Source organism: Nelumbo lutea, chromosome 7 (genome assembly GCF_056320005.1).
Source record: "Nelumbo lutea isolate HS-2025 chromosome 7, American lotus-T2T, whole genome shotgun sequence".
Taxonomy (NCBI): Eukaryota; Viridiplantae; Streptophyta; class Magnoliopsida; order Proteales; family Nelumbonaceae; genus Nelumbo; species Nelumbo lutea.
Genome location: NC_142690.1, coordinates 57,494,414 through 57,522,137, shown reverse-complemented (window position 1 = coordinate 57,522,137; position 27,724 = coordinate 57,494,414). Strand labels below are relative to the sequence as shown.

The 27,724-nt window shown below is 38.8% G+C and overlaps 1 protein-coding gene across 1 annotated transcript; it reads right to left on the bottom strand.

The window, feature by feature from the left end:
• Nucleotides 1–1,181: 1,181 nt before the first annotated feature.
• Nucleotides 1,182–27,724, bottom strand: LOC148846528 (AICARFT/IMPCHase bienzyme family protein). Its single transcript, XM_088954946.1, has 12 exons — nt 27,337–27,724; nt 27,067–27,190; nt 21,654–21,729; nt 20,318–20,414; nt 13,500–13,602; nt 13,199–13,332; nt 12,664–12,841; nt 12,342–12,496; nt 11,078–11,287; nt 10,644–10,991; nt 10,383–10,509; nt 1,182–1,506 (listed from the first exon to the last, which is right to left on the bottom strand). Exons 1-12 carry the CDS (start codon nt 27,466–27,468, stop codon nt 1,355–1,357), a joined length of 1,836 nt encoding a protein of 611 aa, XP_088811072.1. The 5' UTR covers nt 27,469–27,724; the 3' UTR covers nt 1,182–1,354.

The following is a 27,724-nucleotide window of genomic DNA, read 5'->3' as shown; positions in this document are numbered from 1 at the left end:
TAGCTAAGTGTATCCATGGATGAGAATAAACCGAGCAAGTATGAACTCATCCATTACTCATATTTGTACAGAATCAACCATGGTTTTCAAAATGGACCGGACCAGAAAAACCAAAAACCAGTCACCTGACTGGTTCTGTTTTTTCCCCAAAATTGTTGATTTTGACCAGCAAACTGCTGAACCGGCCGGTTAATCGTTTGAACCATTCAAACGATTTTGACATTTTTCAGTTTTTTTTATTTTTTTGTCAAAACGGGCCGGCCATTAACCAAACCCCTGACCGGTTCGGTTTTAAAAACCATGGAATCAACAACTGTAACACTTCAACACATGAACCAAACAAGATTATGCTTAGGGGTGTTCATTATACAGTTTAACCGTAAAACCAAACCAAATTTGTGATTTGATTTGATTTATACCTATAAATGGTTCCGTTCAGGTTGAAGAATTTTCTAAATTGCAATTTGCGATTTTGGTTTGATTTATTGAATTTTATAAATTAAATCGTAAACCGTAAACCAAAATTTTATATACATATATATAATATGAATATATGATATATAAATTTTATATATAATATATCTAAATAGAATGCATAAATTTATAAATATATAATGAACTCTTTATTTTATAATAAAATAATAAATAAAAGTTTTTAAGTTTTAATTTTTAGGAGAGTTACTTAGGTTTTTTAATTGAGTTAAAAAGCCCAAAAGAACTATAAAATGGTCCAAAGTTCCCAAACCGTATTAAAAACCGCACCAAACTATAATAAAACAGTTTGGTTTAATTTGATTTCTATACCAAAACGGTTTAGTTCGATTTAAAAACTTCACAAACCGTAATTTACTGATCTGGTCTGAAATATTCTCCAAACCGCACCGAACCAAACTATGAACACCCCTAATATGCTAGAAATAGCCACTAGCCACACAACCAACAAATGGGATGTTGTGTGGCTGTTTTGCCCTAAACAGAAACGATATAACCCACTAGTCAGTACTCAGTAGTCACTATGTTTGGCTTGTACATCTGATTTGCACCATCTGTTGCAATTCTCCTTTTCATCAATGTAGCAAGAGTAACATGCAATAAGTGCAGGGTAAACATATTTAATTTTTTGCAGAATTTGGCTTGTACGTCCGATTTGGATCAACAAGGATAGAGTACAACCAATTAAATTATGTTGGAAGCAAAATTTTTTTGGAAGGTCCATTAAAATATCTCAGGGTTTCTACAATCAAAGGCAGATCACATACTGCCCATTTCCATCCTTCACAGAACTCTTTCAGCCCTTTTATTTGACCCAGAAGGGAACTCAAATGTGATGGTAAGAGCATTATTTTTCGGTCACCTAGTGTCTGAAGTGTCGCACATTTGTGAAAAGGAGAGAAACCCCGTACTTGTTGCAACAATCTATGGCATCCCCATCTCTGATGCTCCCACCTGGTTCTGCAATAACACCAATCTCATTCTGGCATGCTTCTTCCACTGCATCATTCCAAGCTGCCACATATTAACAGTCACAAGGTCAGAAATTGGTTCAAAACATAATTCAGTGCTTTTATGCACCTACATAAATGTGCACAAGGAATGCTGTACATTGCACATCCACCAAAATTTATCAGCTACTTTTTTTTGAATTTCTCAACTAGTTTATGGAACCTTCAATTTAGAGTAGCTAAGCAATTTTAATACAAAAGCAGTGGTCGGGTAAAGAATTTTCTTTTTTTTTTTTTATGCAATTCTTACATTTTTAGATAGCAGGAGTATTTGGGCCATTTTTACATGTTAAAATAACATAGAAATTATTTCTGGGTCATGTCATGATAGTGGTAATTCTGCAATTTCCTTTTTTCTAAGTTTTAGTAGGATTGGCCACTCACAAATTCATCGTTTAAGGAGTTCATTCAACATCCCTAAAAGATAAAATTGATCTGGTTACATTTTTTTATCAGCAACAGAAAATCTTTATTAATTAGAAGAATAATTTACAACATCTTGAGTAGCCTTGGCTACCCCAGAAAATCTTAGAACAACATCCAGTTACATTTTTATTTAATTTACATTAAAACTTGAAATTTTCCTATTTCAGCCATTTTCTTCCTTGTGTCAAACCATCTCTGAATGCTCTCATATTAGGTTGCTGCCTGTAAGTTTTCATCACCCTTCATCTTACCTTTTTTTTGGATTGGAAATGGTGACTTTTATTAATTTAGAAAAAAAAACACAATACAACTGTCAATCACCCAGAACAGTGTTGGGACTTGGGTTTTAGAAGGGGTATTAGGGAGAAGTCCATAATGTTTCAGCTCTAATTCAGATCTTGGGAGGGGTGGTTTTGGATCCGGGGAGAAGGGATAGCAGGATATGGACCTTGATCACCTCTGGTGTGTTTTCATGTGCCTCTTTTTTCAAAGCCTTGATGCATCCTTCTGATAGCCTGGGGAATAATTTTCCAGTCTTTGAAGTTTGGGGTAAACCGATTCCTCCTAGGTTGGGGATTTTTGTTGGGAAGGTATAACAGTTATAACCGGTGCTTACCTCCCAACTGGTGTATGCTTTGTAAGGCTAATGGTGAAAACTGCTATCACTTATTAATATCTTGCCCTTTGTTTCAGATATTTGGATTTGGTTTTTCCCGTTGTTTGATTGCAGGTGACCCCCCCCCCCACCTAAATGTACAAAACTTGTTTGCCTCTTTTTGCTTCAATATGCTGGACAATTTGCGGATGCTGGACAATTTGGGCTGCAATATGCTGGACAATTTGGGAAGAAAGGAACTGAAGAATTTTTTTTCTGACAAGGAAAGGAGTAAGGAGGCTGTTATTGAAGCAGTTACTATTAGAGTGATAAGTAGGTGCAGTCTCTAAGAATGTTTAAAGGTGTTTCCACAGATAAGATCAGAAGGAATTGGAAGGATGTGGCTGATTCAGCATTCCCCTTTGGTCTCCACCAGCTTCTGGGTTCGTTAAACTTAACTTTGATGGAAGTAGTGAAAGTAGCCTGGGGCCATCTAACATGGCAGAACCTTTAGCGATGAACAGGAAAAGGTCATTGCTCTATTTTCTGGTACTATTGGTATAAGTGACTCACTTCGGGCTGAGATCTTGGCAGTGATAGAAGGAATGAAGAAGGCCAAGGAGTTGAATTGTCACAAGCTTATATTGTTGAAAGGGATTCAAAACTGGTTGTTGGCTGGCTGCAGAAAGAGAGAAATGCCAACTCCTTTGCGGATACTCTTGCTAAGCAAGGGGTGGGAAGAGAGCAAATGTTCTGGGCTATGTTGTAAATTCTTTTTTGTTTTCCCTAGGGGAGGGTCAAGAGGGTTTACCTCTCCCCTTCTTTCCTTGTAATCACTTCTTTAATTCTTAATGAAAGTTTTCTGTTTTTTATCAAAAAAAACACCCAAAGCAGTGGTGTTGACCCCACAAAATGTCTCAAAGTTACAAAACAGCCCAAGACAAATTGTCCCTGAATATCCCTTGCTTTGCCAAGGTATTGGCTAATCCATTAGCTGACCTTCTAATCCACTTGACATACCCCAACCTCCCTTGCTATGCAATTGATTTCCCTCCCAAACTGTCTCTATGTCCAGACCCCCATGCTTTTTGACTGCATCCAACCAATTAACAGCTTAGAGTCCCCTAACCTATGTGACTTCATTCTACCAAATTTCACCCAAAAACTCCATCTAAATCCTTAGTTTCCAAAATTTTAACATTTTTTTTCATGAAGGGGAGTTTCCTCATTTTGTAGAAAACCTGCTCAAAATGCTTTCAAATTAAACCACCCCATGGAACCCATCAACTCAAACACCTCTACAATGTCTTACCAAAAAAATTTAACCCTGCACAGTTTTTGAATTTTCTATTGCTCATAATCCAATTTGCAATTTAACCTAAAACCTTTTCAACCTCTAATACTTTTCTTCTTTTGATTGGTAACTAAACCCTTGTTAGCGTAGGGGTATTTCTGTCTTTATACCTTGATTAATGTTGCTGATCTGTAATGTTGTGTTGAAACATGTGCTCTTAACTTAAGTAAGGGCACATAGGTCTTTTCAGTTATGTTTTAATAGTAATATAAATACTTACTGGCCGACTGGGAGAAGTCATGTTGACTCTTTCAATTCGAACCAGAATTCTCTCCTCTCTTTCTCTCTTTCTCTCTTTCTCTCTTTCTCTCTCACTCTTTCTTCTTCTACATAACTGAACTCAGTCAGGCTGAACTCTAAGGCAGACCTGAATTCTAACATGGTATCAGAGCAGGTTAAATCTGCCTAGATTTCTGCTTGCCTAGGGTTCATTCTCTACACACCCTATCTAGGGTTTTCCTCTTTTTTTTCTGTGTTCGATTGGAGATAAGGGAAAGGACTGAAAAGGAGTGATCGCCCTCTTCCCTTGGGGGTCTCTATGCCTCCAGTCAGGTCGTATGTGGTCGGTTGCTGTGATTTCTGAAATCGCCCTCTCCTAGTAGAGGAAGAATAGAGGGCCGAACTGTGTGTGGCTGTTGTGTGTGGACTGCTCTCCTGCTCGCATGGGTGTTACTTCAGCGATAAGGTAAGAGATTTCAGTTCTTGATATCTGTTATGGATTAAATAGGAGGTGCGTTTCAGACCATTTGCTAGTGTTTCGACCAGTAAGTGCTAGGGTTTATGCTGGTTTCTTTGTGCATGTTGAAGGAAGAGATATGATCATATAGTGGTGAGATTTCAGGTAGTTGTAGGAGCAGGGTTTGTGGTGTAAAGAGCACACATTCCAGCAACAATTGGTGCTGCAATCAGTGTGACAGGTGTGACATAGTGGTGTGTAGTGTGCAGATCTCAATGATAATAGAATTCAGCAAGTGTGCAGAATTGGTGATAACATAATGGGAGACAGTAATGATTATAAACCTAGTGTGATGGTACCTACAGACTACCTGAATGTTCAGATGACTTCCATTAAATTAAATGGAGAGAATTATGTGCCTTGGGCTAAATCCGTTGAAGTCTTTTTAAAGGCAAAGAAGAAGGTAAAACATATCAGAGAGGAGAAACCCTCCTCTGACTCTCACGAGTATGAAGATTGAGAGCAAGAGGACGCTCAAATCATCACATGGTTGTGGAACAGTATGGAACCCAGGATTAGTGTGAACTTCATGTTCCTTGATACTGTCAAAGACATGTGGGACCATGCGAAAAAATTGTATTCGGGACAAGACAATACAACCAGAGTTTATCAGCTTTATCAAGAGTACTTTAATCTGCAACAGGGCAACCAGAGTCTTGAGGAGTACTATGCCAACATGAGGAACATACGTAATGAGTTGAATGTCTATCATCCTCTCACTTCTGATGCCAAGATTCAGCAACAACAGAGAGAACAACTTGATGTGACTAGATTTTTTGTGGGACTAAAGTCTGAATATGAACCAATACGGGCTCAGATATTAGGGGGATCAGCTCTTCCGTCCCTAAAAGAGGTATTTGCTCGACTTCGGAGGATTTCTATCGGATCTACTGAGAACTCTAATATCTCAGATAGGTCTGCCTTTGCTGCATCGAGAGGCCGTGGTGGTAGAGGTGGAGCTCGGGAAGCTCAGTCTAGCCGTGGTGTTGGTAGTGGTTCTGCATATGGCCGAAGTGGCAATGGTGGGTCTACTTATAATCGTGGTGGTGGTCGTACTGGGAGCAGATATTCAGGGGGAGCTCGTGGTAGAGGACGTAGCTCAGGCCCGAGGAAGTGCACTCATTGTGGTATGGATGGACATACCATCAACTATTGTTATGATTTACATGGTCCTCCCTCAACCTGGGCCAATCATGCCACGACCGGTGACTCAAGTTCCAGCTTTAAACAAGAGAATCATTCATCTGACCAGTTGCCTCCTACATCCACAGATGGTCCCATGAAGGAGATGGTGAGTGTTCCCCGTGATGAATATGAGAGATTTATCCAATCACAGCAGAACACGGCGACTTTTGCTCACTCAGGTATGGCTTGTCTGGCATCTACACCCAATCCCTGGATCATTGACTTTGGAGCCTCCGATCACATGACTGGAACTCCAGGTGTGTTTTCCTCCTTATCCCATTGCTCAACATCACAATCTATCACCCTTGCTAATGGTCCCACATCCTCAATTTGTGGTGTTAGTAATGTTGACCTAGATCCTGCATCCCTCTCATCAGTTCTGTATGTTCCTAAATTGCCTTTTAACCTTATGTCTGTTAGTAAGCTGACCAAATCACTTAACTGCTCCATTACCTTTTATCCTTCTATGTGTGTCTTTCAGGATCTCAAGACGGGGATGAAGATTGGTGGAAGGCATGAAGCAGGTGGACTGTATTATCTTGACGGTGGTGGTGGTAGAACTTAAACAGCTCTCCAGTCATCTCTTTCTCCTCTCCAGTGGCACTGCCGATTTGGTCATCCGTTGCTCAAAGTCTTGAAGTCCTTGGTTCCGTCCTTGAGTCAGCTTTATGTTTTGGATTGTGAGTCGTGTCAGTTTGGGAAACACCATCATGTTCCCTTTAGTTCTAGGGTTGATAACCGTGTGTCGAGTCCTTTTTCTTTAGTTCATTCAGATGTTTGGGGTCCTTATAAAGTAATGCCATATAATGGATACAAATATTTTGTCATTTTTGTGGATGATTTTTCAAGTATGACGTGGCTCTATTTAATGAAAGAAAGAAGTGAATTGTTTACCATTTTCCAAAAATTTTATGCTAAAATTCGTAACCAATTTGGTACCCACATCAAAGTTTTTCGTTCTGATAATGGCCACGAATATTTATCCTCATCATTTCAGGAATACTTGGACCAACACGGCATTATACATCAGACCTCGTGTACCTACACCCCACAACAAAACGGGGTGGTAGAGAGAAAGAATCGCCATCGCTTTGAAACAGCAAGATCCCTAATGCATCACATGCATGTTCCCAAACCTTTTTGGAGTGATGCAGTGCTTACCTCTTGTTTTCTGATTAATCGGATGCCCACGTTCATCCTTGATGGTCAGCCTCTGTTTCAGGTCTTGTTTCCCTCTTTGTCTCCGTTCCCTCTTACGCCGAGAGTTTTTGGGTGTCTGTTTTGTCCATAATCTGAATCCTAGGAACGACAAGTTTGATGCCCGTTCTCTCAAGTGCATCTTCCTTGGCTATTCTCAGACCCAGAAAGGGTATAGGTGTTACCATTCTTGTTCTCGACAGTCCTTTGTGTGTGTTGATGTCAGTTTCTTTGAGTCTACTCCATTCTTTTTGGGGTTTGGTGATGCTTCTTCCTCCTCATCACCTCCTCCCCTTCCACTTTCCGTTGTCGATCCTCCTCCCTTTGTTCCAGTTGTGACCAAATCCTTGCCTCCGGTGCCACCACCTATTGAACGCCCACCTATCCGTCATGTGTATACACATCGCCCACGTGCACCGGCTACTACTCCTCTGGCTACATCTCCGTCGACGGATCCGGCACCAGAACCCCACTTGGCATCTGAGATTGATCTACCCATTGCTTTGCGGAAAGGTAAACGTACTTGCACCCTTCATCCCATTTCTAATTATGTTTCTCTTACTCACCTTTCCGCTTCCCATCGCCAGTTTGTTACCTTGTTATCATCAGTTATTGTTCCTAAAAATGTCCAGGAAGCCCTTGCCTCTCCAGGGTGGTGCCGTGCCATGGAAGAACTCTCAGCCCTTCATCATAATCATACTTGGGACCTCGCTGCTCTTCCTCCTGGGAAGCAAACTGTTGGTTGTAAGTGGGTTTATACGGTTAAGTATCTGCCTGATGGTAGTGTTGAACGCCTGAAAGCGCGATTAGTTGCAAAAGGGTACTCCCAAACCTATGGCATTGACTACACAAAGACCTTCTCACCGGTTGCTAAGATAGGGTCAGTTCGTGTTGTGATCTCTCTTGCAACCATGTATGAGTGGCCACTATATCAGCTTGATATCAAGAATGCCTTTTTGCATGGTGACTTACTCGAGGAGGTCTACATGGAGCAACCTCCAGGGTTTGTTGCTCAGGGGGACAATGGTAAGGTGTGCAGACTAAGGAAGGCTATATATGGGCTTAAACAGTCTCCTCGAGCATGGTTTGGTAGGTTCAGTGAGGTGGTAAAGAAGTTTGACATGAAACAGTGCAAAGTTGACCATTCTGTATTTAGTCATGACTCTCCGGGAGGAAAAATACTGTTGGTGGTGTATGTAGATGATATTGTTATTACTGGGAATGATAACATTGGTATTGATAGGCTGAAGACTTATCTGCAGGGTCACTTTTAGACAAAGGATCTGGGTAAACTGAACTACTTCTTGGGGATAGAGGTAGCGAGATCCAAGTATGGGATTAACCTGTGCCAGAGGAAGTATGTGCTTGATTTGCTAGAAGAAACATGCTTGTTGGGTGCCAAACCAGCTGAAACACCCATGGACACAAATACCAAGCTAAGCAGTGATATGGGTGAAGTGTTTGAAGACCCTGGCAGATACTGACGACTTGTGGGCAAACTGAACTACCTAACCATTACCAAACCAGACATCTCATTTGCAGTTAGTGTGGTAAGCCAGTTCATGCAAAAACCTCTGACTCCTCATTGGAATGCAGTTCTAAGAATTGTGAAGTATCTAAAAGGGGCCTCGGGTCGCGGTCTGATATACAAGAGTGGGGGAAAACTTGAAATAGAAGGGTATTTCGATGCTGATTGGGTCGGTTCTATGTCTGATAGGCGGTCTACTACAGGCTATTGCACGTTTCTAAAAGGTAACCTGGTGACATGGAAAAGTAAGAAGCATACGGTTGTGGCAAGAAGTAGTGCAGAGGCAGAATATAGGGCTATGGTGCATACCGCTTGTGAACTAGTGTGGCTAAGGAACCATCTACAGGAAGTAGGGTACAACATTAACACTCCAATGAAGCTCTATTGTGATAATCAAGCTACAGTTCATATTTCCTCTAATCCAGTGTTTCATGAAAGAACCAAGCACATTGAGGTTGACTGTCACTTTGTGAGGGAGAAGGTGCTGAATGGAGAGCTAGACACTACACATGTTAATACAGGAAATCAGTGGGCTGACTTATTTACAAAAGGCTTGAGTCGGGGAAGAGTGGACTACATATGTAACAAGCTGGGAATATATGATATATACCCATCAGCTTGAGGGGGAGTGTTAGCGTAGGGGTATTTCTGTCTTTATACCTTGATTGATGTTGCTGATCTGTAATGTTGTATTGAAACATGTGCTCTTAACTTAAGTAAAGGCACATAGGTCTTTTCAGTTATGTTTTAATAATAATATAAATACTTACTGGCCAACTGGGAGAAGTCATGTTGACTCTTTCAGTTCGAACCAGAATTCTCTCTTCTCCCTTTCTCTCTTTCTCTCTTTCTCTTTCTCTATCACTCTTTCTTCTTCTACATAACTAAACTCAGTCAGGCCGAACTCTAAGGCAGACCTGAATTCTAACAACCCTAATAATATTTTCCTTTAGTCCTAAGGTTATCTCTAAACCCTTCTTAGCCCATCTTTATCCTCCCAGACTCATCTTTCGATCACATTGATCCTACATTTTGTATCAATATGGTCATTCCTACATCAATTTGGCACTGGAAAAGTCTAATCTACATCAAATATCCAATAATTTGAATGGTCTAACTTTGGATGGAGTAGCAAACCAATGTTTCAAAGTATTTTGCTCATCAAAAAATGTTCCAAAGTTTTTTTTTTTTTGATAAATAATGTTCAAAAGTATTCTACAGGTTATTTTAATGGTCTGAGTATTCTACTCTGCTTTTTGTAATTGTGGTCAACCTTGGTGATTCATTCATTCATCATTATCATCTAAGCCTTATCCCAGCCATATGGGGTTCGTCAACATGAATCCTGTTTTGCCATTCCATTCTGTTTAGTGCCATATCCATTGTAAATTATGAGTGCTTAAATCATTAGTTACTACTTCAACCCATGTCCTTTTTGGTCTGCCCCTAGTTCTTCTAGGACCTTCAACTTGCAACAGATCACTTCTTACAGGTGCTGCAGATGGTCTTCTATTGGTGATTGATTGATTTAAATAAATAAATAGATAAAACACATTGTTTAGGTTCATACTTTGTGAAAAATCTGGTATATAGCAAATTCAAGGTCATTGTAGTGATTGATTTAGAGATGGAGAAAAAAACATTGAATAAAGACCATGCATTAACATGAGACAGACCATAAACAGTTAAAAATACACGTAAAAAAAACCAAATGTGTAGGAACATGATTAAATCAATTTAGGCTGTGTTTATAAAAGGTAGGAAAACCTGTACAAACCTTTTACAGGTTTCCCTACCTTTACTTTCAAACTAAACAGACTTAAGGATAGCAGTTGGCACTATGAGAATCAATCTATTACCAAATGGGAAGAAAGCATCACTGGCCAACGCTGCTCCTTTGGCATCTTCTCCTGCTTTTCTGAAAGCTATCCGAAGACTCTCCAAGCGGTTTGGCTGGCCGCTCCCCATCCCTAACATACAGTTATTCTGTAGATGAAAGAAATGTATTATGAAAGGTCAGATATCTTTATAATCTCCCTCTTTCAAGCTGTGAAAGAGAAAGGTGGCACTGCTCATTCTTTGCATATGGTATCAAAGGTTAGAGTTAAGAAAATTCAAACCTTAGCTATTACAATAGCATTGCTCTTTACATGCTTGACACATAACCATGCAAACTCTGCATCATGAAGCTCGCTTTCTTGTGGAGATTTCTCTGAGACTATATTAAATTGTATGTCTTCAGGGATTAAATCATCGGAGTCCTGGGCTAGCCAGCCTCCACCAACTTGTCTAAGTGAGAGTTTTCCTTTCTCATTCTTTTTTGCCTCAAGAATCCTCAAAGTCTTTGACTTGCCACAGAGGATCTCAAGACCCTTCTTTGAGTACTTAGGTGCAACCACTATCTCATAAAACATCCGTGTTTCACCATCAGTTGGGCTTCTAAATTCTCTGATTTCTTTTGCAAGAGCCTGCAAATATAGCAACATGAAAAACTCAATGTACAAAGCAGAAATTGTCTGTTAGATATTTCTGTTTCAAATTTTCGGTAACTCACCTCATCAACTTCTACATTGAAGGCCACTATCCCGCCAAATGCACTTACTGGGTCTGCTTTCACAGCAAGCCTATATGCTTCAAGGATATCATCCCGTGAAGCAACACCACAAGGATTTGTATGCTTAACAATTACACATGTAGGGTTTTTAAATTCACAGACACAGTTCCAAGCTGCATCGGCATCTAGATAGTTATTATAAGACATCTCCTGTTCAAAGGAAGAAATAGATATAAATAGGTATCCATAAGGATACAACAACAGTATATAAAACAGCAAAGCAGACTTACAAATGTAACCATAACTGTTGACAAGACAGAACAACACCAAAATAGGAAAATGCAAAGAGATAAATCAAAGTCACCATCAAAGAGTTTATCTTACTTAGAAATTACAAAAACACAACCCTGAAAACCAGGTTGATAAGATGTAACAACTAACCAACATAGTGCACTCACTATAAGAGCCAATATAATGTATCTAACATGCTTCAACACTATCATAATCTACTTAGCAAAAGGAATTATTTAATTGAAACAAGATAATCTAATTTTTGTCATTTGCCAAGTAATTGAATCATTTAAGTAGCAATACAGTTGAATGCTTATGCCAGCACTACAAAAGTGAAAGTTGCTCTTGATACCTCTACTCTTTCTTACCAGCTTCTTTTTCTTTTATTAGTAGTAAGATAAATTTTCAATAAAGAAAGAAAGATTTTTATGGCAATATAAAAGGAGGCAAAGGGATTTCACAAAAAAAAAGGAAAAAATAACTAATTAACTACATCAAATACATATCTTATCAATATTAGCTACAAAATTTGTCAAATTTCCCTCAAGACCACCAATTTTCTGTTTCATGTAGGCATCCATCAATCAAATTAAGAATATTCCAAAGTACAAGTTGATTCACCCAGTGAAAAAGCTTTGGTTTAATATTCTGTTAAGAACTTAATATCATAACTTTCCTGAAGAGAAGTTAGAAAGAGAACATCCTTAGGCTTTCTTATTTCCTACAACTTTGAAAATCACCTTACACTCATCATAATACACAATCATAGGGAAAGCCACTATGAGGGGGAAAAGGCAAACTTCTTAAACAGAAAATACTAAATCATGTTATCAGGCATATACCACATATTCAAAAATAGTAATAAAATATATCAATGGAATCAGAGAATGATGAGCGTATTTTAAAATGTGAATACAAATATTAGTTGATTCAGAGAATGAGCCTAGCTACAAAAGTCATGAAATCTCCTCACCTTTCCATGGTGCTGTATAGCAGTAGCAATACCACCAGTGTTAACCTCAGAAAGGCTCTTGTCAACATAAAATGCAGCTTTCTGATGAGGATTTTCACCATAACGAAGAGAACTTTTCAGAGAGAGAGGAACTGTTAAACTGGGAGGAAATTTATCTTCCAACCAAAGTAAATTAAAAATAATTAGCTCAATTTTTTATCAGTAAAAACAACTAGCAGACTTAGTCTACAAAAAAAGGGAAAGAAAAAAAGGAAGAGTTTGAGGTATAATTGGGCAGACAAAAATGAGAAAAAGGAAAGGCAAGAAAGAATCCAAGTTTCACCTCCAATGGTCTGCTTCCACATCCACTCAGAAACTGTGGAATCATAAGAAGCAACATGCTGAAAGGCCTTCCAAGCAAGTTTCCTGCGGAATTGTTGGTCATCTTGGTTTCCTTTCAGAAATTCCAAAAGTGCAGGATAGTCACTTGAGTCAACGACCACCAAAACATCCTTGTGATTCTGTTGAAAATAAATACATTAAAGAATTGACATAAAAAACTAGGAGGATAGTATAGACTACATAGTATAAATATGTACAATCCATTTTGCAGATGGTTGAACACATCAACATGGACTCCATCTTGATGAGCATCAACTAGGAGATCTTGCCCCAAAATCAACCTGATAGAATAAATCTAACCTTCTGGAAAATACAGTCCAGGAATTCCTACTTGTAAAATGGACCATTGAGTTTTGTTGGTTAAGGAGTGGGTGATTTATCAGTTATAGAGCATATATGTCGTGCCTATAGAAAAATTCACAGATCATTAACTTAGCTCTCCAATATAATGTCATTATTGTGTCTTGGAAAACAACCTTTGCAGCAGCTCTGATCATGGTAGGGCCACCAATGTCAATGTTTTCTATTCCATCCTCAAATGATATTCCACCAGCAGCAGAAACCTTGTCATAAAAAGGATACAGGTTCACCACCACTACATCGAATGTCCCTGTAAAGTAAACAGTGTCAACAATAAAATTAGTAATCTGACATGCACGTACGTACTAGATCCAATCTACCAAGAAAAAGAATTATAGGACATTGACATGCTTCTCTGCAAGCCTTTATAGGTAGGCACAATATGCAGAGAGTACTAAAAGTAAAGCTAGAACTCACCAATCCCATGCTCATTTAGAGCTTCCATGTGATGCTTTTGGTCTCTTCTAGCAAGAATACCCCCATGAATATTAGGATGTAAAGTTTTTACACGACCATCCAGCTGTAAAACATAAAAATAAATTGTAGAGTTCAGTAACTACAACATTCCTATATAAAAAACTAACAAAGAATTATATGATACAATAAAAGAATACAGGACTATAGGAATATGGTATACACATGCTAATAGAAGAAAATCCAAAACATTTTTATCAATAACTAAAGTTGTATATGAAAATATACGGACAGTATACACACACAAGACCTCCAAGCCTCCCAACACCCAAGAAGAGACCCCAAAGCCTCACATATACAAGAGACCACAAAGCACAAACAAAACCAAACTGAAATTAAGACCAACCTAAAAGTGAAACCTAACAAAAGACAGATGGAAGAAAACCCACTGCCCACCCCGGATACACCAACAGATCCTCAAAAACAGAGACCTTATTTTAACAAACCTAACATCCATGGACCACCACCACATCCCAAAAAAATCCATCAATCCAACCTCCTACCCCTCGAAAGAAAAACAAAAAAAAGAATGAAATAGCCACCCTCATGAACTGGGTGTGGTTCTAGGAGTGTTGAATCCACCAAATCCATGACCCTTTCTTGATAGTCAACAGTTAAAATAGGATTTTATTGTTCCTTGCTATCAAAAAGATGGATAGTAGAGTACAAATACAAACATACAAAAGCTGATCATGACAGTCATGTAAAATTCTTTACAAAACATCCCCAGGTCTGGGAGCTCCCTATAGATTCTCTCTTGTAAGTCTGCCAAACTGTTAGCATCCCTAAGAACCCACCTAAATGAGCAGTTTCAGCTACAGGCCAGTGCTCTTACTTCTCTAACTAGAAACGTGAACACCAAAGGAATCTCTTCCGCTGAACTCTCTTTTTTTATGTATTTTATTTTATTTTAATTTGATTGGTAGTCTCTTCCCCTGATTTTATCCCATAGATAACAACTTGACAGTCACCTTCAACGAGCATATATGTCCTGCCAGTCATGAATGCAAATTTCAAGCCCTGAATGAGAGCTAACAAATTTTCTTTTGAAGAATTGCCAAAATCCACTGGCCCCTAGAAATTAATTTGTTTCGCTTATCATCTCTAACAGTTCCCCCTATGCTTGATATTGCAACTACCAAGGTTGAATTTCCTTGTACTTGTTTCAAGAGCTCTCTGTTGCACAATTCTTCGCTGTCTTCTAATGGAGAGTCCAGCAATGGCCTGCAGCCGCAGAATAGGTCATCCATTGTGATTCCCTTGAATTCTTCACATCTAAGCCCAATGTGTAATTCTGCCTAGAGCGACATTATAGGACATACATGAATACATACTTCACAAGCAATGCATTGAACAAATTCAAAGTGGATTCAACAACAGAAACACTCTGATGTGATTAATTTTTCATAGGGATTGTTGTTAGAGTTGTTAGCTTTTTTTTCTGCTTTCTTTTATTATTAGTCTATGCTGCAGGGGTATTTATGTAATTCTTTCTTTTCGTTTTTTTCAAAGAATAAATGAAAATTCATTAAACAAAAAAAGGAATTACAACCCAATAGATGACAAGATGGCACCTCATTACACTCATCAGAACAAAACCTGATTGCAAGCAAAAACTAGACCAAATTACATCAACTGAATTCAAGAACATTCCATAAATATTCCCCAACTCTAAACTGCTGATTTGAACAAAAACTGGTAGCACCCAAATCCAAACCGCTACCGCTACCGGCTTCCTGCTGGTAAAACCCAAATCCAAACTAAACTAATAGAGTTTCAATGTTTTCTGATTGTCTTCAAAGAGTCTGCTGTTTCCTTCTTTCCCTTGGACCCAACAACATACTGCAAAGGAAATGACTTTCTTCTTTTTTTATCCTTTCCCCTTCTGTGTTTAGCCCATAGACCTCTGTTACACCCCATAACCAGTCCTCATACACTTCCTTCAGGCATACTAAAATTGCAGACTTACCACCTTTTCGCCAACCTTTCTAAATGCCCCTAAACCCCAGGATGAAATTAACCCACCTGACAGCCCTTCAGCCTCCAGCTCCAACCAATCCCCCATGTTCCATAGTTTTCAAGGCGCCAAGGCGAGGCTAGGTGACTGGAGGCGCCTAGTCGCCTAGGCAATGGATTTTTTTATGTCAAAAAATAGATCCTAGAGTAGTTCCCTAGGTACCATAACCATATTTCTTTAATAATTATTCATGGTTTTCATAAGAAAAGTACAAATTTCATATTAAAGTATAGAAAATCAACATTTCATGAGAAGAAAAGGAAGAAGGAAAATAAAATTCAAAAAATATAGGGGCTGAACCCTTATTTTTGTTATAGGAAAAGAAGAAAATAAAAAGTATTGGTGGTAGTAGTAGTAGTAGTAGTAGTAGTAGTAGTAGTAGTAGTAGTAGTAGAAGAAGAAGAAGAAGAAGATATGGAAGAGGAAAATGTGCTGATTAGATAAAATTTTTAGTTCTTGCTTACTTATTGGTTCAGGTTTTTAAGTCTTTGAGGGTTCAATACAGCATTTAGCAATGTTTGTGTTGATTAAACCCTAATAAACAAGAAAATAATAAAAAGAAATTAGTATATAAGCACACAAAATGATTATTTTAGTTTAATAATGTCTATTTTATAATTATAATCTCAAAAAAGAATGAATAAAAAAGTATTTTATAGTAGGAAGTAGAAAACTGTTAGGCGATTGGGCGAGGCGGGCCTCAAAGGGCGCCTTGTCGCCTAGGCGTCACCTTGACAACTATGCCATGTTCCTACCCCATATCTCTTTCTTCTGACCAACATTAAAATCTTCAGATTTGTTTCCTGTAGCCAAATCACTCTGGACGAAGTCTCCTGCACATAATTTTTTCTTTTTATTGTAATGCTGTCCATACCCGCCAACCCAAGTTTTTCGAGCCTTCCAATCATTCTCTTCTCTTTTCTCCTCTTCTCTTCTTCCTTCCTCCTAATCTTCTCTTTTACAGATTTAGAGTGAAAACAGGGATATCGAACAAATACAGATAAATGGTTTGTGTGGTATAAGGTAATCATAAAACTTTGACCAATAGACCTTGCAACTTATACTGTTTGTTGACCATAATTCATGAACCCAGTTACCAAATATAGCATATCATGAATATCTATGACTAACAGAATTTTCCTCACTCAAAATTCTTAGCTACCAACTTGGACTCACATCACCATCCCACAAAGAGGCAACAACCCAACTCTCTCCCTCTTTTACCCGAAGTGCCGCTAAGACAAGTCTCTCTGTAAGACAAGGATAGAAGAACTGAAGAATGCTACTCACTAAAAACTACTAGAGACATTGCCATTGTTTTCAACCTCCCTTTCACCTGCACAAAGCATCGCCATCTCCCAACCCGACCCCCTCCAAACACAGTATCTATAACCAGCTTTTGTCAGAATTTATTTTTGTTCATTATCATTATTTGTTATTAGTGCCTGTGGTAAGGGAGAACCGGTTAAGGGTACCCACAAAACTAGAATTTACTTTATGCTATACATTTAAAATCGTAATATCACAATATGACATTTTGACCACACAGGCACACACAACGTTATTTCATGTTTTTGCTGATTAGATGACCACCTCCCACAGCTGCAAACCAGTCCAGACTAATAGCAGAAAAATTTGCAGTCAGGAGCCTAAACTGGGAGACAGGGATAGAGTGCAATTATAGGTTGCTCAGTGTAGAAGGGTAATAGAAGGTTGTTACCAAGGTTCTAAATATCGATACAATCTGATACACCAGATGGGGCGTATGAACTTTTATCAGGGCGCTTTTTAATTTTTTTTTTTCAAAACTGTTCAGGGGAGGGGGGTTTGGTATAAGGCTTATCTACCCCATGAAACGGGTCAAACCCCAAAATACCTATTAATTCACGTATTGGTGACCCACCGATACATTGAGAAATTTTAATCCCTGGTTGTTATCCGAATTTCATTAATGGTGTGAAGCTTTAATGACTGGGAGATTGGTGATTTTGGCTGGACTTGTGGTGTGATAACAGGGCACTCATGGACTTATTTCCTTTCTTATTTCTGATAGCCCAAAAACAAGGAAGCCACTGCAAAAGATCAATAATGATATGATAAAAGGTAATGTAGTGTGGTCTCCTACATTAAGGAGACCCTTTTTAAATGACTAAGAGATCAGTGAGTTTGCTGACCAATTAGCCTTGCCAAGTTCCTGAAAGCCTACACCTAACAAGGAAGACAGTCAAGAATGGTGTTGGGACAAATCTGCCAAAGTTTACAGTCAAATCATCTTTCCACAGCCTTAATCCAGAAACAGCAGGGAATTTTCCACACAAAGTAATCCGGTCACCTTTGTGCCATCTTTTATGGTGTAGACAGAAGCATTAGAACAAGTGCCTTTCAAGGGTTTTTTTTTTTTTTGGAGAAAAGGTAAAGTAGAATTTTATTAATAGAACAGCAAATTACAACAGAAGCCCCCAAAGACAGGTGCCTTTCAAGGTTTAACTGATCTCAAGAAGTCTGCCCATTCTTGCTCCTAGGTGCAAATTTTGCAATGAATAGGTGGAGACAAGAAATTACCTGTTTCTGCATTGTCCACCCAAATCAAGCTTGTTTTCTTATTTTTTTGTGGCCTGGAGAAATATAAGTGGTGCATCCCAAGAATATAGTGGATCTTTTGGCTGAACGGAACATGAGAGGTCTTAATGATCAAGGAAAAGTACTATCATACAATGGAGAGTAATCCCACTGGTAATTATTTGGGTAATTTGAGGGGAAAGAAGCGAGAGAGTGTTTCAGAACAAGGCTGCAAATGGGGACCAGATCAAGAAAAAGGGCAATGGTGAGAAATTTTTCTTGGCTGACAGCACATAAATTCTAATACACCATGTGCAGTTTATTTCTTTATCATGATATTATTTTACATAGATGGGAAAGAACTACAGACATGGATACTATTTTGTAGAGGCCATAATGTTGAACAAAATGCCAAAGGTTCAAATCTGAGAACAGACACATTGTGATAACAAAATGCCAAAGGTTAGGACCGTATATAGTCTAACCCCTTCCAAGACCCTAGATAGCTGGGACCAAGATTGGATAATAGCCTTTTACATTGACACCATTTTGTGAAAGTAATTCCTTAACTATGCTTTCTTTTAAGGCTTTATTGCCGAAACAATAAGATCCAACAGCAACAAGACGAAACAAGGAAAGAAGAGAGAAAGAAAAAAAAAAAGATATTTCTTTTTTCCTGCAATTACTCTCTTGCATTAAATAGCTTCCCCCTCCCCCCCCCCCCATTTTTTCCTTTTATTATTCATTATTAATTTTTTATTAGGATTTTTCGCATGCAATTCTTCTGTTAAATACTTATTGTATTATAATTTTGCATTTGAAATAATTGAAATTAGTAGATTTAAAAACAATATTATCTTTTAGATATGATGATTTGCCAAATTTTGAGATGAAATTCAATGTTACTTGGTAAAGAAGATGTTTATTTTTTTCAATTTATATGTTCAACAAGTAAAGCAATTCAAACCAAGAACAGCCTGGAAGAAGAAGACCATTATACCCATTTTGCCTAGAGAAGGAGCTTTTAATTGGGATATTTACATGAGAAAGTTAACACTTGTGAGTTGCCAAAGAAAAGGAAATTTGTTTTCCTGCTTATCTCCTCATTAGTTTGTTCTCTGAAAAGTAAATGGTGAATCTTGTTTTCACTTACTAATCTCCTGTCCATTTGCTAATAGCATTTGGGATTGGTGTCTTGCTTGATTTGGATTCAAGTGGAACTCTCCAGCCAACATGTCAAGCTTTTTTGATCCCACCTCATTTGCTTAAACGAATAAGAGGGGAAGAGAGAAATACGAGAACTTTCAAAGAAAGAGTAAGGAGGCAATAATCGAATGTATAACCATAAGAGTGGCTCATTGGCTAAAATTTCTTGAGAAGTTTTCAGCTTTCTCAGTGGCTGATATCATTAAGAACTGAAAGGAAGTGGTAACACATTGTCAAGGAAAATTTTGGTCGATGGGGAATGGGCACCACCGGTGGTTGATGGGTTCACAAAGCTCAATTTTGATGGGAGTGGTAGAGAGAACTCAGGCCCTTAAGGTGTGGGAGGAGTTTTCAGAAATGGGTCAGGTCATGTTTTGGCACTTTACTCAAGTCATTGTCATCAGTGACTCATTAAAGGCAGAAATAATGAAAATAATGGCGGGAGTAAATAGAGCAAAGGAGCTAAATGTGCATAAACTGATCATTGAAGGAGACTTACAATTGGCAATCAAATGGAAACAGAACAATGAAAATGCTTTATGGGCATACAAAAAATGATTCAAAAATTCAAATGGAGAGCCAGGAATATGGATGTAATACTTCAATCGGTGCAAAGGACAGCTAATAGCATGGCCAATTCCTTAGTAAAACAAGGGGTGGAAGGGGACCAAATGTTTTGGGCACAGTGTATAGTGGCATTGGAGATAAGATGTTTTATCTCCAATGCGATTGTACATTTGTTTACACATTGATCTAATTTAATGAAAGTTGCAGTTATTGATCAAAAAAAAAAAAGACTGTTATGTTCAATTTTGAGAATGCTGTCTCAAATTAAAACAGAAAAAGAAAACCTGCATATTTTGCATTTACTTAAATATGAAAAGAATTGAATTAAATGGATAAGAAATTAAGTCCACATAGTTAGAATACAGAAAGAGCAACTAAAACAAAGAAAAGAAGAATAGTAGAACACATCTACCATTTCTGGGAAACAGGTCAATTGTTCCACTTTGGTCACAGAGACCCCAGCTTCTTCTAAAGCAGATGCAGTTCCCCCAGTTGAAACAATAGTATACCTGCATTAACCCATAAAACTTAACAAACAAAACAAAGAAACTTATGCCAAAAGGGACGTTAAGTGACCAACCAAACATGGAGATGAACTATAACCAAGATATCCTGCAACGATGACTCCTTAGCTATGTAAAGACACTCCATTTTCTTGAAAACATTCTCTCTTTTTTATCTTTTGTTGCTTTGATACCAGAGTGAAGTCCATTGAACAGAGGCAGATTGCAGAGCACTTTGTTGGAACATAAGTTTATTCAAAGCCAAATATTAATTAATTAATGTATAGCTTGCAGCTATTTATTGTGATATCATCGCATTATTGATATAGTTTATCTATTTATCATTTCACCAAAATGAATAATTTCTCTACAACATAATTGACCAAGGCTAGAATCAAAGGGTGTCCATGGAGCATCAATCAAAAACAAAGGGTTATCCATGGAGCCCTTAAATCGCAAAAGGACAAAACATAACACCTCATCTACAAGATAATCGGATGTTATATTTTGTTCATTTGTGACTTGAGGACTTTGTGATGGACAAGGATCATAAAATTAGCATTGCTCTTACAACTTTATGGAAGCTAAGCTATTTAAAACATATCCCTTGATGTATTGAATCAACAACACAGTCTAGGTGAATTAAGGTTGACAGAAATAGCGTTACACATCTATGTCCCAATACATGTCGACTACTAGTTATAAGCAAAAGGCAGCCCAGTGCACAAAAGCTCCCACCAATGCAGGATCTGGGGAGGGACAGGTGTACGCAACCTTAACCCTGCAAATAAGTAGCTTATAAATATTGTTTGCTAAGCATGCATGACTATAAAATCAGAATTTAAGGTGATGTGAGAAACAAAGAGCCCGTTTGGACCGTTTGTTCATAGTCGGAATCAGAATGGTCTATTCCCCTCCCCTGTTTGGTACTTTGGTTAGATGGGCTTATGAGAATCTGAATTGGGTGGAATGGAATTCTCATTCCCAAGAGAGGGGGAGGGAATGGCCATTCCCTCAAATGGGGGGGGCATTCCAATTCTGCCCAACCAAACAGTTGGAAAAAGAATGTGTCATTCCAATTCCAATTTCAGGGCCCTATTCCCACGAACCAAACGGACCCACAAAAGGTGTGATATATAACACCAATGAAATAGCAACTTTCATTCTACAAAGAGTATAGGGTAAGCATTCTAAAAGAAGTGCATCTAAACATTAATTAAAAAAACAAAGGGATTGCAAACTCACCCTAATGCTTGAAGTCCACTACCAAGGGATGCCAGATCCCTCTTATCTGACAATGAAATCAGAGCTTGCTTCTTTCCTATTAATAAGACATGAAATAAATGTTGCAGTAGTTGCATGAAAAAGTAAAGCAGTTAACTGAAAATAAAGTAAAGAAAATAAATTGTCCAAATACATTCTATAGCTAACTATCCTAAGTTAAAAGATGAAAAATGATAATGATGTAATTTCAACAAACAATTAGCAATTCCAACGGCATCTTATAAGAAAATGCAGGAGCAGTCATACACTGAAGTCAGAAACAGTTCAAATAGAAAGAGTTACTAAGGTTACGCTGAGGTGACAAGTCGCCCATGAAGGGTTGCCTCTCTTAAACACCTAGTTACATGGCACTACATTTTTTTATACTCTCTATTTTTTTATATCATAAGGAACCATTACTTGGTGAAATGGTAAAATCTCAGGCCGGAAAGTGTGAGAACACAGGTTTGTGTCTGAGGGTGGCCAACTTGTGCAAAAACATGCCAAAGGTTAGGACCGTACCCAGTCTGCCCCTCCTGAGACCCCAAATAGCTAGGCCTGGGACCAACATTGGGCAATGGCCTTTTATTTTTTGAGACATTGTTTTTTGAAAAAGATAGTAACTTTATTAATGAACCAGGACGTACATAAGAAGATGTACACAAAAAGACAGAAACTACAATTAAAAGGTTAAGTAGGAAGAAAGCCATCACTAAACAAGAAATCCCTGTAAGCACCAGCTTTTGCTAGGCCATCCGCATCAGAGTTTAGCTCCCTAGGGATCCAACCCAACTGTGCATTTAAGTTAGTGAGGATATCTCTAGCTTCAGCCAAGAAATGAGCTAAAGCCCATTGACCACTGCCTGGCTCAGCTAACGATTTGATGGTATTTGCCGAATCTCCTTATATGAGAATGTTCTGATAGCCCAGATCTCTTGCAATCCTGATTCCAGTTAGTGCTGCCATGATTTTAGCCTTTATTGAAGAGGCTATCCCAATCAGTCCACTGAAAACCCAATTAACTGTACCATCTCTTCTTCTAAAAATTCCACCAATTCCTGCTGCACCTGGGTTTTTTGTTTTTGATAAATGATTAAAATTTTAATCAATAAAATCAATAGGATATTACAATACAACCTTCCGAAAGGAGGGGCACGAGTTGGTACCTCTCCACAATAGCAAAAATATACTACCTCAGACTAGTAACAAAAAATTTACAAGGCTGCCCAGAATAACTGTTCCCTTGATACCCCTTGTTTAGCTAGCCCATCCGCTATGGTGTTAGCTGTTCTACCCAAGGTTCAAAACATCGATACGCCTGATACGCCGGTAGGGGCGTATCGGGCGTTTCGATACTTGCTTTTTTACCTTTTTTTTTTCAAAACTGGTTCAGGGGAGCCGATATAGGACCCCTCCATCCCCTGAACTGGTCAAACCCCCGATACACCCACTGTAGGGGCGTATCGGAAGGGTCCTGGAACGATACGTATCGGACGATACGGGCCGATACGTAATGATACTTTGAACCTTGGTTCTACCCACCCACTGAAAAATAACATTCATGTTCCTTGAGAACCATTTAGCTTTCCTCATAATACCCCTGTAGCACCAGATCACTGAATCTGGATTTTTTAGCCAACCCACAACTTTGGAGTTTCCTTCAATAATCAAATTCTGAACTCCTAACTGATCCGCAACCTGAATGCCTTGTACTGCCGCTAGGAGCCCAGCTCTGATAGAGTCTCCTATACCCACAGAGCCTGGGAACAAAGCTAGAATGTTACTATCTTTACCTCTCAGCACCCCACCAATCCCTGAAGGCCCCAGATTTCCTTGGCTGCTACCATCAAAGTTCAGCTTTGTCCAGTCTTCTAAAGGGGGTACCCACACATCTAGTACCCTGTTCTTTCTGTTACTGCTGCTAGCCACAGCCCTCCAGTTCCTCCACATGTCATCAAAATAGTATGATTTGAAGGAATCTAATGATCTCAGCCAGTGGATTGCCTTGGTCAAAATACAATCCTTTACATTCTGAACATTTATCTCCTTCTCTTGGAATATCCTCGCATTTCTTTCTTCCCAAATTGCCCACAGAGCAGCAGCCCTAATGGTTCTCCACATTGTTTTACCAGTTTTGGGGGGCCACACAAAGAAGGAAGGATCAAAGATTTGATCTATGGCTGTGGTCATATTCCATCTGCAACCAAACAAAGCAAAGACCCAACCCCAAATAGCATCAGAAAAGGGACAAGTTAAAAGTAAGTGAGAGCAATCCTCACCATTAGCTCTGCAAAGTACACACCAATTAGGAGACAAACACATAGAGGGCCTTCTCTTTTGCAGTAGATCTGAAGTGTTGATTTTCCTATAGAAAACCTCCCAGCAGAACATAGTAATTTTAGGAGGTACAGGTTTAGACCAAATCTCCTTAGCTGGGAACCCCACTTGTCCCGAGGGAGAGCAAAGGGACTTGAAAAAGGAAGCACATGTGAAGTAACCTTTTGGGTTTGGAGACCAAAGTCTCACATCAGAACTGGAAAGATTATCTCCCCTTCTGCACTTCCATCAAAGTACGTGGTTATCTCCCCTTCTGCAACATAAGAGTGGGGGAGGGGTGATTAAGGACTGATGTTTAGAAAACAAGAAGTTTGCAGCATTTCTTTGAAGATCAGAAAAGGAAACTCCTTTAAAAAACTCTGAGTTGGAAGTCCAAAGGCAACTTCTATAGGAAATGATAGACAAGAGCTCCTCATAGTTTCTTTTTCTGTTGTTGAAAATGCGGTTATTTCTCTCTTCCCAGATGCTCCAAAGGATAGCATGTGCTACAGAGTCATAGAGTCCTTCCTCTTTTGCTTAACCCTCTTGTTGTCCATTGTCTAATACAGTCTATCACATGTTCAAGGAAAGTCAAACTATAATTGAACAGATTGAGAAAGAAAATCCAGATTTTTCTAGTTTTGTCACAGTGGATCAGAATATGATTGGCTGATTCCCCAGCTTTTAAGCAAAAACAGAATACGTGTGGGGATAAATAGGACCTTCCATGGTTCTTTTTCTGGAGGAGATCAGAAGTGTTGACCTTCTTCAGACTAGCTTCCAACGCACAAACACACACAACAAAAAAAAAAACTCTGGATGGAATGCGTGTGCACCAAACTGTCTTGAAAGGGAAATGTACAGTTGTATGTCCTTCCTTAATTAGAGCCCTGAAGTAGGACTTAGTCAAAAACTTACCTACTGGGTGTACGGTCCAGACTCGAGTGTCGGGGGTATTTGGGGAGAGGTACACTTCTCTAAGAGTGTACAAGAATCTAGATATTTCATCAAGTTCATTTTCTCTCAAAGGTCTTCTAAAGTCTAGGTTCCAGTTGAAATGAGATTGATTTAAGGATAAAACAAAGGAGATGGGAGCTTCTTTGTTTCGAGTAAGGCTGTAGAGGCGAGGAAAGGATGCAGCCAAGGTAGAGTCACCCCACCAAACATCAGTCCAGAATTTTATTTTATCCCCATTTCCCGCTTTATACCTGATATAGGAAATGAAAAATTGGTAGGTTGAGAGTATACCTTTCCAAGGGATTATGTCCTTGATCCGGTTCAAGTGCAAACTGCAATCCCAACCATTGGCGTGCTTCCCATACTTGCTGGTGATGATCTCAGTCCATAGGGTATTCAGTTCCTGAGGATATCTCCACAACCATTTACTTAGAAGAGCTGTGTTTTTTTCTCTCAAATGGCCTATTCCCAAGCCTCCATCCTCCTTAGATTTGCACACCTAGGACCAATTCACAAGATGAGATCCCTTTCCCCACTTCCTTCCCACAAAAAAGTTCTTTAAAGCTTTTCAAGCCGGTTGGCAATTTTGGTTGGCATTCGAAAGGTCGAGAGATAGTATGTGGGCAGGTTTGCCAAAGAAGCTTTAATGAGGATGAGTCTCCCACCTTTGGACAAGTAATCTCTTTTCCACGTGGCCAATTTTTTTCACACTTTTCTATCACTGGGTCCCAAAAACTTTGGGCCTTCAGATTCCCTCCAAGAGGCATTCCAAGATAGGAGAATGGAACACTTTCAACTTTACAGCCCAAAATTTCCTTAAATCTGTTTAGGGACTGAGCATTTACTATGTTCAGCCCCGCAATACTGCTCTTAGAGAAGTTAACACTAAGCCCCAAAATCCATTCAAAGCAGATTATGACCCTTTTCATATTAATAACACTGTCTTCTTCAGCCTCTAAAAACAGCATAATGTCGTATGCAAATTGAAGGTGCTTAATCTGAATTGAATCTCTGCCAACTTCGCAACTTCTCACCAACCCTATCAGATTAGCCTTCTTCACCAATTGACAAAATATTTCCATTACGAGAGTGAAGAGTAAGGGAGAGAGGGGGCAACCTTGTCTTAATCCCCTACTAGCCTTGAAGTAACCTTTAGGTTTCCCACTGATTAGGACTGAAAACCACATGGATTTAATACATCCCTCCACCCACTGAATTCATCTTCTTCCAAATCCCATTAGCCTCATGATTTCTGTTAAACACTCCCAATCCACTTTGCTGTACGCTTTTTCTAAGTCTAGCTTTACAATCACTCCCAGCTTGCCATTCATTTTCCTCTCTTCAACACATTCATTTTCTATCAGGATATAGTAATGGACATTGTTAAACTAAATTATCATGTTGCCGGTTTATATACTAGTTTATTTTTATTATTTTCTTATTTGTTAAGAGTTCAACCAATACACATGTTTGTGTATGCTGTCTTGAACCCTCAAAGACTTCAAAACATGAACCAATAAGCAAGCAAGAACTTGAAATTCTCTCCAATTTGCTATGAAACCTAGGAAATTACCCTAGTATTCATGGTTTTTATTTAAAAAAAGAAAACCATCGCCTAGGTGACTAGGCAACAAGGCACCCCTCTGTCAGATAGCCTCACCTTGGCACCTTGAAAACTATGAGCACAACAATGTTCCGAACTTAAAAACTAAACAATTGATTGATCTTACAAAAAGGAAAAAAATAAAAATAAAAAAAAAGAACCTTACCTAGCAAAAATAATATGAATAGATTTTCCTATGACTACAACATGGGGAGGTTGAATATAAAATGAATATTTACACTTTACACTTGCAATATAAAACACAATAGAAGTGAAAGCATGACAAATAACTTGCAGCTCCATTTTCTGAATATTGGACGACCCAACATTGTGGGCATTTGCTTTCTTTCACCCCCACCGTTAAAAAAAAAATAGAAATAGAAGAAATAATGCCTTCCATTGCAAAACTATGAACCAAATGGCCAAAAAATAACCATCCATTTCATGTCACAAATAGAACTTATTGAAGATGCAGGAAGGATATTTGAAAAAAAAAAAAGCAGGGAGAAAGCAAGGTACCAGAACTCGAAGAGTAAGATTCTGACTTCGAGACCAATACGGTATCCGACTCGGCCATCGCTCTGATTGGTCTGATATTAGAGCGCAAAGACGAAGAAGGAATACGAAAGAAAACTACTGAAGGCTGAATGCAAATGAGAACAAAAAGAACAAATTTTTAGATGGCCAACACTAAGAGTTTCGAGAAAGAAAGGAAAAAAAAAAAAGTTATTTTTCGAAAAGAAGCACATATATTTAGATAGACACCGAGTCTATTTTCTTATTCTGAACCTGCTGAGAGAAGTGGCTGGGCTGTAGAGAGTTGCAGAGTTGGACAACGCAAAGAGCTCGATTGTAGGCAGCGTTCGCGGTGTTAGCGGCGGTGGTGGTGGTGGTGGTGGCGGCGGCGGCAAGACCCAACATCTTTTCTTTACTTATTGTTTTCTTTTCGATCCCCACTTGCTCTACTTATGCGAGTTATGTCAAGTTGTCGGGCCTTCTGACAATTGTTGCCACATATCATCGTCGGGACCGTATCTCCTGCACTTGCACAACACACTCCATTATCGGCAGTGTTCGTAGAACCGGACCGAGAATCGAAACGGAAAAGGGAGAGAAGCACGACATAGAGGTTCGACCTTGGTCAAATAGAGAGGTGAACCTGATAATCTATGTCTAT